This window comes from Nomascus leucogenys, chromosome 12, assembly GCF_006542625.1.
Source record: "Nomascus leucogenys isolate Asia chromosome 12, Asia_NLE_v1, whole genome shotgun sequence".
NCBI lineage: Eukaryota > Metazoa > Chordata > Mammalia > Primates > Hylobatidae > Nomascus > Nomascus leucogenys.
In genome coordinates this window covers 23,651,004-23,665,839 of record NC_044392.1, presented here as the reverse complement: position 1 = coordinate 23,665,839, position 14,836 = coordinate 23,651,004, and the positions used below count along the sequence as shown (strand labels likewise).

The 14,836-nt window shown below is 37.7% G+C and overlaps 1 protein-coding gene across 2 annotated transcripts in view; it reads left to right on the top strand.

Annotated features, from left to right (window-relative positions):
* The first annotated feature begins 272 nt into the window (after window positions 1-272).
* RASAL2 (RAS protein activator like 2) overlaps window positions 273-14,836 on the top strand; it is a 411,681-nt gene continuing 397,117 nt past the window's right edge. The window contains exon 1 of one of the 2 annotated variants that reach the window (XM_003258936.4): window positions 273-863. In XM_003258936.4, the coding sequence (XP_003258984.2) occupies window positions 662-863 (202 nt within the window). In that variant the 5' untranslated portion in view covers window positions 273-661. The remainder of the gene's footprint in view (window positions 864-14,836) is intronic. The other variant, XM_030823932.1, reaches the window with a different exon arrangement.

Sequence of the window (14,836 nt, the reverse complement as noted above, 5' to 3'; positions counted from 1 at the left end):
TGCCGGGCTTGTGGGATCTGTCGCGGAGCAGGAGCCAGAGCTGCGGCCGGAGCTGTGGCCTGAGAGTCAGGGGGCGGGCAGGCTCATTCCAGAAGTGGGGGCCGAGGACAGGCGGGCTAGAACCCGGGGCCACCGCCCCCTACCCCTCCTCAGGCTGAGGGAACGGGCACTCGGAGCTTGAGGCGGCGGCGGCGGGAGCCGGTCAGAGGGGGCGGCCCCTGGCGGCGACGCCCCCAAGCCCAGCCCTGCCCGGCCCCGCTGCATCCCCAGCCAGAGCCTGGTCTGACCGCGAGAGACGCCGGCGAGGCTGAAGAAGGCGGCTCCGAGGAGGTGGGAGGGCGAGCCTCCCCTCCCGGGTTCTTCTGCGTCCTCTCCCGGGAGGGACCCACACACACCTGAGCCCGGACTCACCCTTGGTCGGGGCCACGCTGGATCCTCCTCCCGGCCTGGATCCCGCCCGCCGGCTGCAGGTGGGCTGCAGCGCCCGAGCCCCGGGCAGTGGGCGACGGGGAAGGAGGTGAGAGGTGTCCGCGCCGGCTGCCGCTCGGGTCCCTGTCCTCGCTGCGCGCTCTCCTCCTCCCCTTCCCGCAGGCAGGGCGCGGAGCCGCGCGCCAGCCCGCCCTGAAGCCGCCGCCTCGTCCCCCTCCCACCTCGGGGCACCATGGAGCTCTCTCCGTCGTCCGGAGGAGCCGCGGAGGCGCTGTCCTGGCCGGAGATGTTCCCGGCGCTGGAGTCCGACTCGCCGCTGCCCCCGGAGGAACTGGACGCGGTTGTCCCAGTCAGTGGAGCCGTAGCCGGTGGCATGTTGGATCGGATCCTTCTGGAGTCCGTGTGCCAGCAACAGAGCTGGGTCCGGGTGTACGGTAAGGACCACAGGCCGTCTTAGAGGCTGATGTTTCCTATTTTTGCTTGGGCTGAAATTCATTCCCTAAGTCACAGGCTCATTCCCAGTCCTCATCCGTGCTAGGTCAGTTTCCCACATCCCTTTTTGTTCTGGGGGTGCATTTCTGACAAGTTTCTTGAGACTATCACTTGGACAGGGATGTGACTCAGTATGGTCTTTGGACCTCTTCAGACACCTGCAGTAAGTTTAATGCGGAAGTTGGGCTATCCAAGACGTAATTCTTAGGCGATTACTTCAAGGGAACTGCCAGGCAATCAATCTTCAAGAAGGTATGATGGAAAACTCCATGAAACCAAGTGAATGGATTTTCGTCTCTTTTTCTTGTTGAATGAGGCAAGACTGGAAACAAAGATATTATGAAAAAGCAGAGAATAAGCTAATGAATGAAAAAAAAATACAAACTATGTATTTGGTGGGAGCAGACTAATCTATAACCTCTGCCTGAACCTCACTCTCTCTAAAAGCAACCACTTATTCCAACGGGTGTGGATTGTTTCAGATTACACTATTGTTTCTGAATCTCGTTGTAAAGTGACTGGGTTGCCACTCAGCAGGTTAAAAGTGATGAACACACTGAAACTTTGCCTTTCTGCATTCCTGGTAACCACCTCTTTAATTAAAACTGAATGATGAGATTCTATTAGGGTGAGCCTTGTGGCAGCACTAAAACCATACTGGTTTTGAAAACTCATAGCTTAAGGATTTATAGCCTGGCATTCAGGACTGAGCTGTGGCTTTCCAAAATATTGAAACGGCAAGATGTTTATCGCTTAGCTTACGTGACTACAAAAGACGTTAGTAATGTGGCTGAGTATAAGATGGCAAATTTGAAGCACTTGGGATCAAACACAATGTTAAGATGTTATCCTGCAGTCGTGTGCATCTAAGCCTGTAGTGATCAAGTACCTTATGTTTTTTTCTTTCATCTTTCTGAACAGGGTATATGCTTACTATTCAAGAGTGACCAAGACTTAGAAGGTTTTTTTCTGTATAGTTCAGTTGATTTGAAAACTTCATGTCCATCACAAAGATCATAGAACAAGGAGTCCAGAGATCTAAGTTCTTGCCTCAGTTCTACCACTAAATGGCTATGGGATTTGGGGCAGATCGAGTCACATTTTTGGCTTGTGATTCCTCATCTGTAAAGTGAGTGGATTGGATTAAATCATCACTAGTGACCCTTTTAATCATAAAAATGCAGCAATTCTTCTTATAACCAGTTCTTAAGGATTTATTTGTGTACCACTTTGTATTTTGCTGGCTGTTTCTTGATGTTACTCTACGTACCGGAAGACTTAATGCAAAGGAGTGGGAGACGATGCAAGGTCACCCAGTTTGTTCTCAGCAAATTAGATTAAAAACTTTGGTGCCTGATTTTCCGTCTGCCTGCTAATCCCACTTAGCTGGTCATTTAGAACAAAGGTTGATGAGAATCTGAAAGTGCATATGAATTAGAGTATATTGTAGTTACAACGTTTTCCCATTCTATCATCTTCCTCTCCTTACACACTTCTTTGGCATACTGTTTATTTGTGTGATGTTAGAAATAGGGCCATGCTATTCTAAGAATACGTGTATATGATAATTCGGTATTTCAGTATCCAAAACTATCTGGGTTCTCTGGACCTAGTGTTAACTATCATTCTTCATTTGTAAGGACATAAAAGTCTATAAGTGTATGTTGTTTTGTAGTCCATTCCTAGGGGTTGATTTGTGAAATATATATTGTATATTTTGTGTGTGTGTGTGTGTGAGAGAGAGAGAGAGAGTGAGAGCAAGTTTACATTATGTTTTTTTTTCTTTCGTCCTTCTGAACAGGATATATGTTTATTGTTCAAGAGTGACCATGACTTAGAAGTTTTCTTTCTGCGTAGTTCAGTTGATGCCAAGACTTCATATCAGACATCACAGAAATGCATGGTATGTATATGTGTGTGACACACACATATACATACCATACCTTGCATTTTTGTGACCAATTGCAGACTTTCCACTGCATTGTAACTTTTTTTGTTTTCTCTATCAATTAACCAGAAGTTGTTTTTATTTATTGTTTAGTATTGCTACTTTCCTTCCTCTGGGGCAGCTCATCCTGGATACTACTTTGTTGTCTTTAGTTTGACGTAAATATTTCAGAACTATTGGAATGACTCTTGGCTATGTCCTTAGCTAGTTTTAAGTTGCCTATTGTATGAACAGGGTGTATGTTTGAAAACTTTGAAGTAAAAACTTTGAAATAAAAGTAATAGAATGTAGAAAAACAGTTTGGAGAATACACTAGTTTTGTTTTTCTTGTTTCTTGTCTGTGTGTTCAAACCTTCATTGTCTTGGATCATCTAGGTTCGTCTCACAATTTAAAGAGACTTTGATGAGTGTAGTCTAACATGTTTCAGGGAAATCTACAAATTGGGAACCTAGTCTAGAGGATACAACCAGAAACCTAGAGTATACAACTGGGGATGGAGAACTTGGTTTCATTCTGGCTTTGCCACAAGTTGGTTGTCTAACTCTGGGCAAGAAGTTTTAACTCATGGCCTCTAGGTTTCAGCATAAAAGTGGAATCTGGAGTAATTGGTATCTGTGGTCCCTTTTAGCTTTAAAATTGTCTGATTCTGTGGCTTGGCCCATTATTTTACCTGCAGGTTGGCCTATAATCTTTATCCTGGCTCTTGGGGCCAGGCATTAACCAAGCCCTTAACTTAGTGCATTTAAATCATGATTGTCAGGGGATTCTGGGGAGCAGTTTTATCAAAAGGTCAGTGAACTGAGTTTTCAAAGAAGATATATTGAAGGCAGATGTTTATTTATTTGGAATGTTTTCACAAGATAGGAAGGTGAGTATGGGGATGTTGCTTAGGTCTAGTTCATCCAGTTTTGAGACCTAACCTACATAGCCATGTGGGTTCTAAAGGTAGGGTAATAATAAGGAGCTTTATTAAGTGCAATTTACATCTCCTGCAATATACTTCTGTTTGCAATCATGATGGGAACAAACAACAACAGAAGTAACCCTCCAAAGAATATCTTAACAGGAACTTCTAGAAACAATATTTTATTAGTTTGCCTCACAAAATTTGAAGACTAGGCACTATTTTGAGTTTGTTGTTGACAGGTTTGGCTCCTTGGTTGATAATACATATATATTGTGTACATATGTATATATTGTCGTAATACATATACTCAGGGTTTTGTGTATTGCCATGGTTTGGAAAATTTTTCTGGAATATGTTCAGAGCTTTATAATAGGTGGATCTATATTTAGAACACAAACTAATGCACATTTTTGAGACGTGGCTGAGAGAAAAATATTTATGCTGTCTGTCCTAATCTTCATTTTCTTTTAGTTGTAAAATGTTTCATTTGTTTTATTCCAGTGTTATAAGTTGTGCCCATGCCTTGTCAAGACTATGAAATTTTTGATATCAGGGAGCCTTGTTTATCTTTGTATTCTTATCTTGCCACCCCCTTCATTGTCAACTTGTCTGCCAGATTGGTACCTTGCTCGTAGTAAGTCAGTGTCTGTTGAATGTTGATCCGTTTGTCCTTTGACCATCCAGATCTCAACCTGACCGATTGTATGGGTGGTAGAGTAGCTTAAACAAAGGCATGCCACAAACAGCTAAATATGGATACAGAATCCAAGAGCATCAAATGCAGAACATTTTTCAGATATTTATAGCCTCAAAGCAAAGTCAATTGGCTGAAAAAGCTCAGCAGCATAGCGAAAGGAAACGGGAGTGGCAAAGCTAGCCTCACTGTCTGTGCTTTCTGGTAAACAATGAGAACATTAAAATTAAATACTTTACCATGAATGGATGGGGAGTGTAGGACACTCTGGGAGAAATTTAAGATCCCAATCTCTAGGACTGCCTGCGGTGGAGCTCTGCACTCATCAGTATGACAGGTCTGCAAGTATGTGCTCAGATATGCTCTTGGAGAGTTAAAAGGGAAATATAATCAGCACAAGGAAGGGATCAACAAGAAATCTTATACTTTTAAATTTTAATATTATCAGAAGGAATTAGGTAAAATATTCTGTTAAGAAAATGAATAGCATCAACGTTATTACCATTAAGCTTGTATACAGCTCATTGTTTATTGATAACAACATAGGGACCTGCTGGAAAATTTCAAAGGGCTAGTACTATTTAAGCAAACAGAAGAAAAAGGGAATTAATCATACTTCATTAAGTACCTTATAATTCCAGAAATGTGGCAGTGGGAATTTGGTAAGAATTAATAAAAGTTCATATTCAAGAAGTGAATATGAGCTGATGCGACAGAAGTCTTACCTGGTTGTATTATATGATACTGCTTACACCTCACCAATTAAGACACAGGATGAGATTTTTAAAAGTTACGTTTCTAGAGGTTATGTCTCTAAATTTATTTAAAATGTTGCAACTAGTATTGCTAGAAGAAAGTCAGTGAGTATGTATAAAATACATCCCCAAACATGTTCATGTTCCTTAAATGTCTTAATTTCCTCAGGTACTGTTAATTCAGTCTTTACACCTGAGTAGTCATATTTTAGAAATTTTTGGAATCAAGCTTGAGTTCAATACTCAGGATGTGGCATAGGCTTGTTGATGTATTAGTTTCCAATGATTTCCAAATACATTAAAACACATTAAGAGTAGACAGTTTTTCATTGGAATCAGAGAGAACTTCTAAGAATGCCTAGGCATGTACTGTTTAAGTGACTTTAAATAGCCCCCTTTTTTCTTCTTTTGAGAGAAAATTTGTATGTCTTATTTAAATTGTGTGCTCTATTAATGTAGATGATAGACAGTTTCATTTATAACATCTTAGTATTGTTCTATCCTCTATCATGTTGGTTTACTGCTATTTGATTTTCAAACAGTGAAAATATTTTTGAGGAATAAAATTATACATCCACAATCTCTTTTCCAAAACCATTTGGACTAGACAGTTATGTTAATATTTCTGCAGTTAAACAAATGAATAGGCCGGGTGTGGTGGCTCACGCCTGTAATTCCAGCACTTTGGGAGGCCAAGGCAGGTGGATCACTTGAGGTCAGGAGTTCAAGACTGTCTGGCCAACATGGTGAAACCCCGTTTCTACTAAAGTACAAAGAAATTAGCTGGGTGTGGTGGCATGCACCTGTAATCCCAGCTACTTGGGAGGCTGAGGCAGGAGAATTGCTTGAACCCGGGAGGCGGAGATTGCAGTGAGCTGTGATTCCGCCGTTGCACTGCAGCCTGGGTGACAGAGTGAGACTATCTCAAAAAAAAAAAAAAAAAAAAAAAAAAAAAAAATTCATACCAAGTGGTATAAAGACTATAAATAGCCTTAAGTCAGTGCAGGTCAGACTTTACTGCCAGAAAAGTTGCATACAGTCTTTTGCTTTTCAGAGCTTTTTTGATTTAGGAATTGCAGATATGGAATTGAGGATCTGTACACATCTTCGGATATAAATAATACAAAGTTCTAGAACACCCCTCTAAGAATAGTTTGTGTGGATATCCTTTATCTTTTTCAGATAATAACATTTACTGAACACATTTTTAAAAATGGGCCGGGCATGGTGGCTCATGCCCATAATTCCAGCACTTTAGGAGGCCAAGGTGGGCGGATCACCTGAGGTAAGGAGTTTGAGACCAGTCTGGCCAACATGGTGAAACCTTGTGTCTACTAAAAATACAAAAAAAAAAAAAAATTAGCAGGGCGTGGTGGCACATCTGTAATTCCAGCTACTCGGGATGCTGAGGCACGAGAATCGCTTGAGCCCAGGAGGCAGAGGTTGCAGCTAGCTGAGATTGTGCCATGACACTCCAGCCTGGGCAACAGAGCGAGACTCAGTCTCAAAAAAAAAAAAATAAAAAAGTTGTACAGTTGTGTGTCCTACTATAGTGAATGAAATTTCTGTGGTTTGCTAAGAAAAAGAAAAGAGATTCACATGACATAGTAGGCTTTACCAAGATTATTAAGGAAATGGTGGCAAGGTAGTGGTTTCGGATCCTTTGTTTCATTAGAAGGAAGGATGAGGTAAGTTGAAATAGAGGGTTTATGTAATTGTTCTTTGCAGTTGCTTTCTTCAGTAGTACAAAGTAATTTGATCACCTTTTAAGTAGGTGAACCACAAAAAAGCATTCAACTAATAACTGTTAATTCAGAAAAACTTCAGCTGTTTGCTCCCTTGTGCCTCCCTATTGGAAAAACTTTTAACTAACTAGAGAGTTGTTTGGTCTTGTTAACCAGGAGGAGGAGTTTGAAGTGTGCTAAGGGCACTGCTAAAATTGCTTCACCCTGTCTTGGCAGAGGGATAATTGCTGTCTGATGTTTGTAAAAACACCTTTCTTCCCAAAGGCTGTCAAGTACTTCTTAAGGCTAGCATGTAGAAAACCCTTTTGCAAATTTCATGTAGTTTATTTTATAGTGAGAGGGCAGCCCATCAAGAAGTAATGCGGTACACAAATAGAAGGGAAAAGAGAAGTCTTGAGGCCCAGTGCAGTGGTGTTAGTGAGTATACAGTAAACAAAAGAAATAAAAATTGAACCCTTAAAGGCATAACAACATTTCATTTGCTAGACTATGATACAGAAGTTATCACTTTCCTAATCTCTACAGCTGGGTTCAGAGATGAGCTGTCTGAATTTTACCTTCCCTTACCAGGTGTTAGTAACATCAGTTAATTGTTTTTGTTGGCTTTGCTCATCAGGGTTCAATTTAGATCCTGATTATATTTTTACCCCTCTATAAATTATCTTCAATGTTGCTCAAGTTCCGTTCACATTGTGTCACTTGTAGCAGACTTTCTAAAAGTACCCCTTACCTCCATCCCTGAGTCTAAGGGATTGGTAATACTTATAGGTATTGATTGAGAGAGTGAAAATTTAGTGAGGGGAAAATATTCAACATAGATAAGAAAACAAAATTCAGAAGAATAGTCTGAAAAGTTAAAATGAAACCTTGAAGTCAATAGTTTTTGACATTTTTCAAAGCAATCCTTTAGGTTTTCTCATTAAAGAAACTGGCTCAGGAAGTTTAGCTTATTCCCAAAATTGGAGACAGACTCCACAGTTTGTCAGGATTGGAACTCTTAACCTCAGATTCCTTAGCCTCCTGATTTAGCTTCTAGATCTTGCTGCCTTCCCTTAGGGAGATGGCCTCTCAAAGCTGAAGGTCAGGAAAACTCGACAGTGAGAAATACCAGATTGTTAGTTTCACAGTCTTTTAAGGGAAATGCTGGAAATACCATTACCTAGGTAACAGAAAACAAAAATGGACAAAACATCCATAAAGTAGGAGGATGAGAATAATTTCATAATAATCCTTAAGAGATAGACCAGAGGACAGATGAGATTTTTTTTCATATTTTTCCTAAGCTTATTATCCATAATTTTTTGGTGCTGTGATTGGAAGTGATGTCTGAAGGAAATTTGAATTTCATGTATGATGCTTAGAACCCTGAATAATACCTAATAACTTTGTACCTTCCACTTGAATTTCTAACCTCTGATTCCTATCATTAAAAATTAATACCCTTTTTTCTGATTATGAATATAATTTGTGCTTAACATAAAGAATTAGAATTTTAGGAAAAGCCAAAATTAAAATCATTTGTAATTCTACCTCTTAGAGATAACTATTATTTTTTAAAAAATATTAATTTTAGAGACAGGGTCTCATTCTGTTGCCCAGGTTGGAGTGCAGTGGCACAATCATAGCTCATGCCCAGGTTGGAGTGCAGTGGCGCAATCATAGCTTACGTAATATCCATTGCCTGGGCTCGGGATCCTTCGACCTCAGCCTCCTGAATAGCTGGGACTACAGGAGTGTGCTACCACGCCTGGCTGAGATAATTATTCTTTTAATATTTTATTGTGTTTTATTCCAGTCTTTTTTGTGTACAGATATTTTTGTATTAATACATATTTGGTATCAGATTGCATATATTTTACATCCTACTTTTTTTCTCTTAATAAGTGTATTTTCTCATGTTATTGAAAACATTAACACATTTTTTTCAAATGTTTTTATTTATTTTTAAAAATAGGTAATATATTCCTTTGTTCCAAAATTCAGAGTATAAAAAGATATTCCATGAGCTCTCTCTTACCCTTCCTCCCTGCCTCTACAACTTGCCATCTGGCAGGCATGGTCCCTCTTCCCAATCAATAAATACTTGAAATTGTTATGTATCTTTTCATACCTATTCCACGTGCATAGAAGCAAATATACAGATAGATATGTTAAAATCCTGCCATAAGTGGGGTCCAAGAAATCTAGTTTACAAAAAATTCAGGGTTATATTTCTGTGAGGTTAGTGAAATGACCAGAACAAACCTGCAAATGAAGTTGGCCATGAGTTCTGGGAGTCTGGAGCCAGTAAATTGCTTTATATCTGAAATGATATCATAGGTTTTTACTGTATATATGCATTTTTCTCTATTTTTACACGTATGATAACCCATTAGAATTGATTTTTATCTGCACTTTGAGATTCCTTCTTCTTCCTTCCCCCCTGCCCCTCACTTATTAATGTATCTCAGATATATTTTCCTTTCATTTTGTAAAGAGGTCCCTCATTCTTTTTATGGCTGCATAATGCCTGAATTAATCATAACTCATTTAATTATTCCCCAAGTTTTGCTAGTACAAGTGATTCTGCAGTGAATGATCTTGAGTATAAGCCATTTTGCTTGTGTATATCTGTAAGAAAAATTCATAGAATTGCTAGGTCAAAGGTATGTGTATTTGTAATTTTGAAAGATGTTGCCAAATTGCCCTACCTATCTATACTTCGCCCGCAATATATGAGAGTGCCTGTCTACCCACACATAGTGAATTATTACGAAATTTTGAATCAGACAATCTGAAAGGTAAAAATGATGTCTTAATTTAATTTTTTTATATCTTTTACATTAAGGGTGATTGAACATCTTTTCATTTTTAAGAGCCATTTAAATATAACCTTTTCTGTGAACTGTACATACCTTTTGCCCATTTTTTTTGGGTTCTTGGATCTTTTTCTTAGTGATTTGTAGGAACTATTAGTATATTAAGCAAAGCATACTAAAGAACTCTTAGTATTTAAGTAAAGAACTGTTTATCTGCAACAATTGGCAGTATTTTCATTTTTCTTATGGTATTCCCTCCACCCTTATGAAGAAATGATTCTTACACAATTGAATGTATTGGATTTTTCTTTTATGGCTTTTTGGTTTTATGTCATAGTTAGAATGGCCTTTCCTGGGAGTTCTCTGGATCTTTATTTTATAACCTCAGAATAGGAAAGCCCATTCTTTTTTTTTCCCCCTCTACATACCCTAAGTACCTAAATACCCTTGGGGGACAAAAAAAAGAATGGGCTTTCCTATTCTGAGGCTGTGAGATAATTCTCTCTTGGTTTATCTAGTACTTCGTTGGTTTTATTTTTTACATTCAAATCTTTGATCCAGTCTGGTATTAAATATGAGATATGGATCCAACGTCATTTTTTAAAAGATGGCTTTCCAGTTGTCCTGCCATCATTTGTTGAAGAAACCAGCTTTTTCGCACTGATTTAAGAAGACTTCTTTATTCTATACAAGATTGCCATTTATATTTTGGGTTATTTCAAGATTTTCTCTTCTGTTCTATGGTCTGTTTATATTCATGTGCCAGTATCACACAGCTTTGTTGTTGAGCCTTTATAATATGAAAATACAATTTTTAATGACTAACATTATTTAACCATTATTCTATTTTAGATGTTAACATTTTTCAAAAAGTTTAACACTTTACTGATTTGTCTTTGTGCACAAATCTTTGATCCAAACTTCTGAATGTTTTCTTATACTGAATTCCTAGAAGAGTATGAAATGTTTTTAAAGGCCTGAGATTTAGTGCCAAATTGGTGAAACCTTCCTGGAAAGTAATTCCTGCCTCTAGTATGTGAAATATGGCTCATAATTTTAAGTTCTGCTGTGTTGCTACTTTCAATGTATTAAATGTATTAAAATCTTTTTACATAAATTTTATATAATACCTTAAACGTTACTTAGCACATGCTAAATGCCTTGAGTCCTTATGCCTTTAAGACTGTCCTTCAAAAACTTAGTTGTTGTTTAAATGGTACTCCTTTTGATTAATGGCATATTTCCAAGTGAATTGAGGGAAGGGTGGGAGTATAGACTCAAAGCAATTGGTCTGCTAAAGGTCAAATCCATGACCATGGCCTTATTTGTATTATGTCAGACCCTCCGACTGAAATAACTTGATGCAGACATAATGTTTTAGGTATTCCAAGAAGCACACAGTTGGTAACTTTTATCTCAGCTAGAAAGAGTTGACGTTCATGAAAGTTATTTTGAACATGATTTGAATATAGTTTCATTTAGTTTTACCTGGATGAGTGATTGAGTTGTATGTCTTATATAATACTGTGTTAATGACCCAGTTTTATAGCATGGGATTAATTTAGGTATGTTCTGAGGAAAGTTTTTCATAATGTTAAAGAAAGCCGAATCCAAGTAATGGCAACAAGAACTAATATTAATGATTAAAGTAATTTAAAATCTTTTCTTCAGAAAAAATAATGGCAGGAATAGGAATAAGACTATGGAAAAAGTCGTATTTTATATAGACCATTAACAAAGTTAACCAAATTTTCTTTTACCAGTTAGCTGTTTAGCATGTAATACATAAGCATAAGCTTGTCTTGCTAGGCCAGAAAGGAGCAAACTTAGAAAAAGAACAAACTGTTTAACTTTTAACAATGTCTTAGAGTAGTTTGAAAGTGAAATGAAAAAATAATCCCTTATCCAGTTAATGCTCTGGAGGTTTGTAGGAAAATTTGTTTAATTCGGGCAGGATAGAATATGCAAATATCTTGTTCCATAAATAAGTACTAAATAATGAAGACATATGAAGGATATGATACAGTGGGAAAGTATGCCAGTATTTTTGTCAGTTTTTGAAGTGTATGAAATTACTAGACACATTCTCTTTTTGTTTTTTGGGGTTCTTTTTTTTTATTTTTATTTGAGACAGAGTCTTGTTCTGCCACTCAGGCTGGAGTGCTGTGGCACTATCTTGGCTCACTGTAGCCTGGGCCTCCCAGGCTCAAGGGATCCTCCCACCAAGTAGCTGGTACTTCAGGCGTGCACCACTGCACCCAGATAGTTTTTTGTTTACTTTTTGTAGAGACGAGGTCTCACTGTGTTGCCCAGGCTGGTTTCGAACTCCTGAGCTCAAGCAATCCTCCTGCCCCAGCCGTCCAATGTGCTGTGATTATAGGCATGAGCTGCTGTACCCAGCCACATTTTCTTTTTGAACTCAGTAAAAATCAATTGTAGTTTTAAAGCATTTTACTAATTTAGTTCATGGAAACATGAAATCACTGTAGATGACAACATTATTGTTAGGAGTTAATCTATAACTGTGTTGCTCTGAGGGATACACTGACAAGGTGAAGATTATTCTTGTTTTTTCAGTTCTTGTAATGAAAATTTTTTAATGTCATATTTTATGTAATAATTTTCCAAAAAGGATAGCATTTACACTATCTCCAGGGTAGTGACTGACAGCATAAAAAATCTCTTTGCCTGGCTATAATCTATATTTGCATGTTCCAGTTTGTGCTGAAGTATAGCATATCCACAATTACAGATTTCCCTCCATGCTTCCCTTAGGCTTGACTGTGTACAACTTTATGTGTGTTTGTAAATTTCAAGAATGCCCTTGAGTGAGGAAACCCAAGGCCTTTCTATTGCATGTTCCTATTTTGAAATGGCTGCTTTTTGTCCAAGTGGTTGGTGATTACTCTGTATCAATGTATGGACCTTGAATAAGATGGTCAGTACAGTAGCTACCAACTAACAAAAGATACGTTGTAATGTCTAAAATAATGACTTTGCTTTTAATGTTGTCTAGTTTCATAAAGACTTCATAGGAGTTTTCCTTTTTATAGAAAATAAAATTTATATTCCTGTTTTTGAATCTAGCTTGATAACATGATTAAGAAAAAACAGTATCATATGGTAATTCCTATTGAAATAGAAAGATACCCCAGATATAGTCAGATTTCTTCCTGTTTTGTTCAGGTCAGAAAGTCTTCAGTCATTCTTTTGCAAGTTCAACCAAAATAAGCTTGAGAGAACATTTTCAGTTATTTGCATTTTAGGTTGTAGTTTTGGTCTATACTGAGATTGTCATGCCAGAGTGTCACCTTGAGAGAGGCTTGACTTTGTAATATCTATTAGCTGATCATCTTTCTTTTCCTGTAGCTTAACTAGCGTAATAAATTTCCCCATATATATCCGGTAATATTATTCTGTTTACCTGTGAGCATATCGTATGAAATTATATGTTTTTACAGAGTTGCTTTTTCCCTACAGTCTTGAAAAACCTTGCGTTTTTTTCTGCCAACAAACTTATTAAACATGATAAGTCATTTCTCCATTTTATCAGGGAAATAATTGTGAAAAAGTTAGTGACTCCTAACGATTCTTGGTGACGTGAGATGATTACTATTTGACTCCCAATCCAGTAGTTTCTTTTGAAATATTACCCTCTATTATTGAAGTTCACATTTACTGTTTTAAATTTAACATATTTGTGTTAAAATGTATTACAAGCATTTTTGTGCTTTTCTAAGTTGTCTCAGAATTTAACAGTATGTCTTATCCTATCTTCTTTGCCTGTTTGAGACCCGTGTGGATAGTAACAGATATTGAGTTGTTTGTTGAACTGCAGGAATAAAAGTGAGGATGCTAGGTAGAGTAACCAATAAATTATTTTGTGTTCTTTTTTTATTATGGTAAATATAGCAAACTTTCATTTTAAGTTTGCTATATTTAATAAGTGTACAATTTAATGATATTAAATACATTCACAATGTTGTGTAACCATCACCACTACCTATACCCCAAATGTTTTCATCATCTTCAAACTTCCCATTAAACAATGACTCTCCCTTTCCCCTCCTCTTAGCAGCTGGTAACCTCTATTCTTTCTGTCTCCATGAATTTGCCTATTCTAGGTACCTCATATAGGTGAAATCATACATTTGTCCTCCTGTGTCTGACTTATTCACTAAGCATAATGGCTTCAAGGTCCATTCTTGTAACATGTATAAAAATTTCATTTTTTATGGCTAAATATTCCATTGTATGCATAAACTATATTTTTTATCCATTCATTTGTTGATGGACATTTGGGTTGTTTCCACATTTTGTTTCCACATTTTGTCTGTTTTGAATAATGCTGCCATGAGCTTTGGTATACAAATATCTGTTTGAGTCTCTGCTTTCCATTCTTATATACCTAGGGGTGGAAATGCTGGGTGTATGGTTGTTCTATGTTTAGCCTTTTGAGAAACTGCCAGACTGTTTTGGTACAGCAGCTGTATGTACCCTTTTACATCCTTACCAGCAATGCACGAGGGTTCCAATTACTCCACTTCCTTGCCAACATTTATTATTCATTTTTGGTTTAACCATCCTAGCAGGTGTGAAGTGATATCCCATTGTGATTTTCATTTGTATTTACATAATAATTAATGATATTGAGCATCTTTTTATTGCTTATTGGTCATTTATATATCTTCTTTGGAGACATGTCTATTCAAGTCCTTTTTTTTGCATGAATTCTCAGTAGATGTATTGGTATTTTTTAGATTGTCACTGATGGCGTTAATTATTCTACATATTAATCTTAACTCTGGTAACTGTGACAGTCATGAGCATGATGATAATGATGATAATGAGAAAACTTGTTAAGTGTTTGCTGTGAACCTGGCACAGTTCTAAGTGCTTTATACCTGTTAACTTATTTAATCTTTATAACTACACTATCAGGTAAATACTATTGTTTTTCTCATTTTATAGATGAGGAATTGGAGGCATAAAGATGTAGAGGAACTTGTCCAACGTTATACAGAAAGCAAGTGACTGATGTGGGATTTGAATCTAGACAGTTCCTCT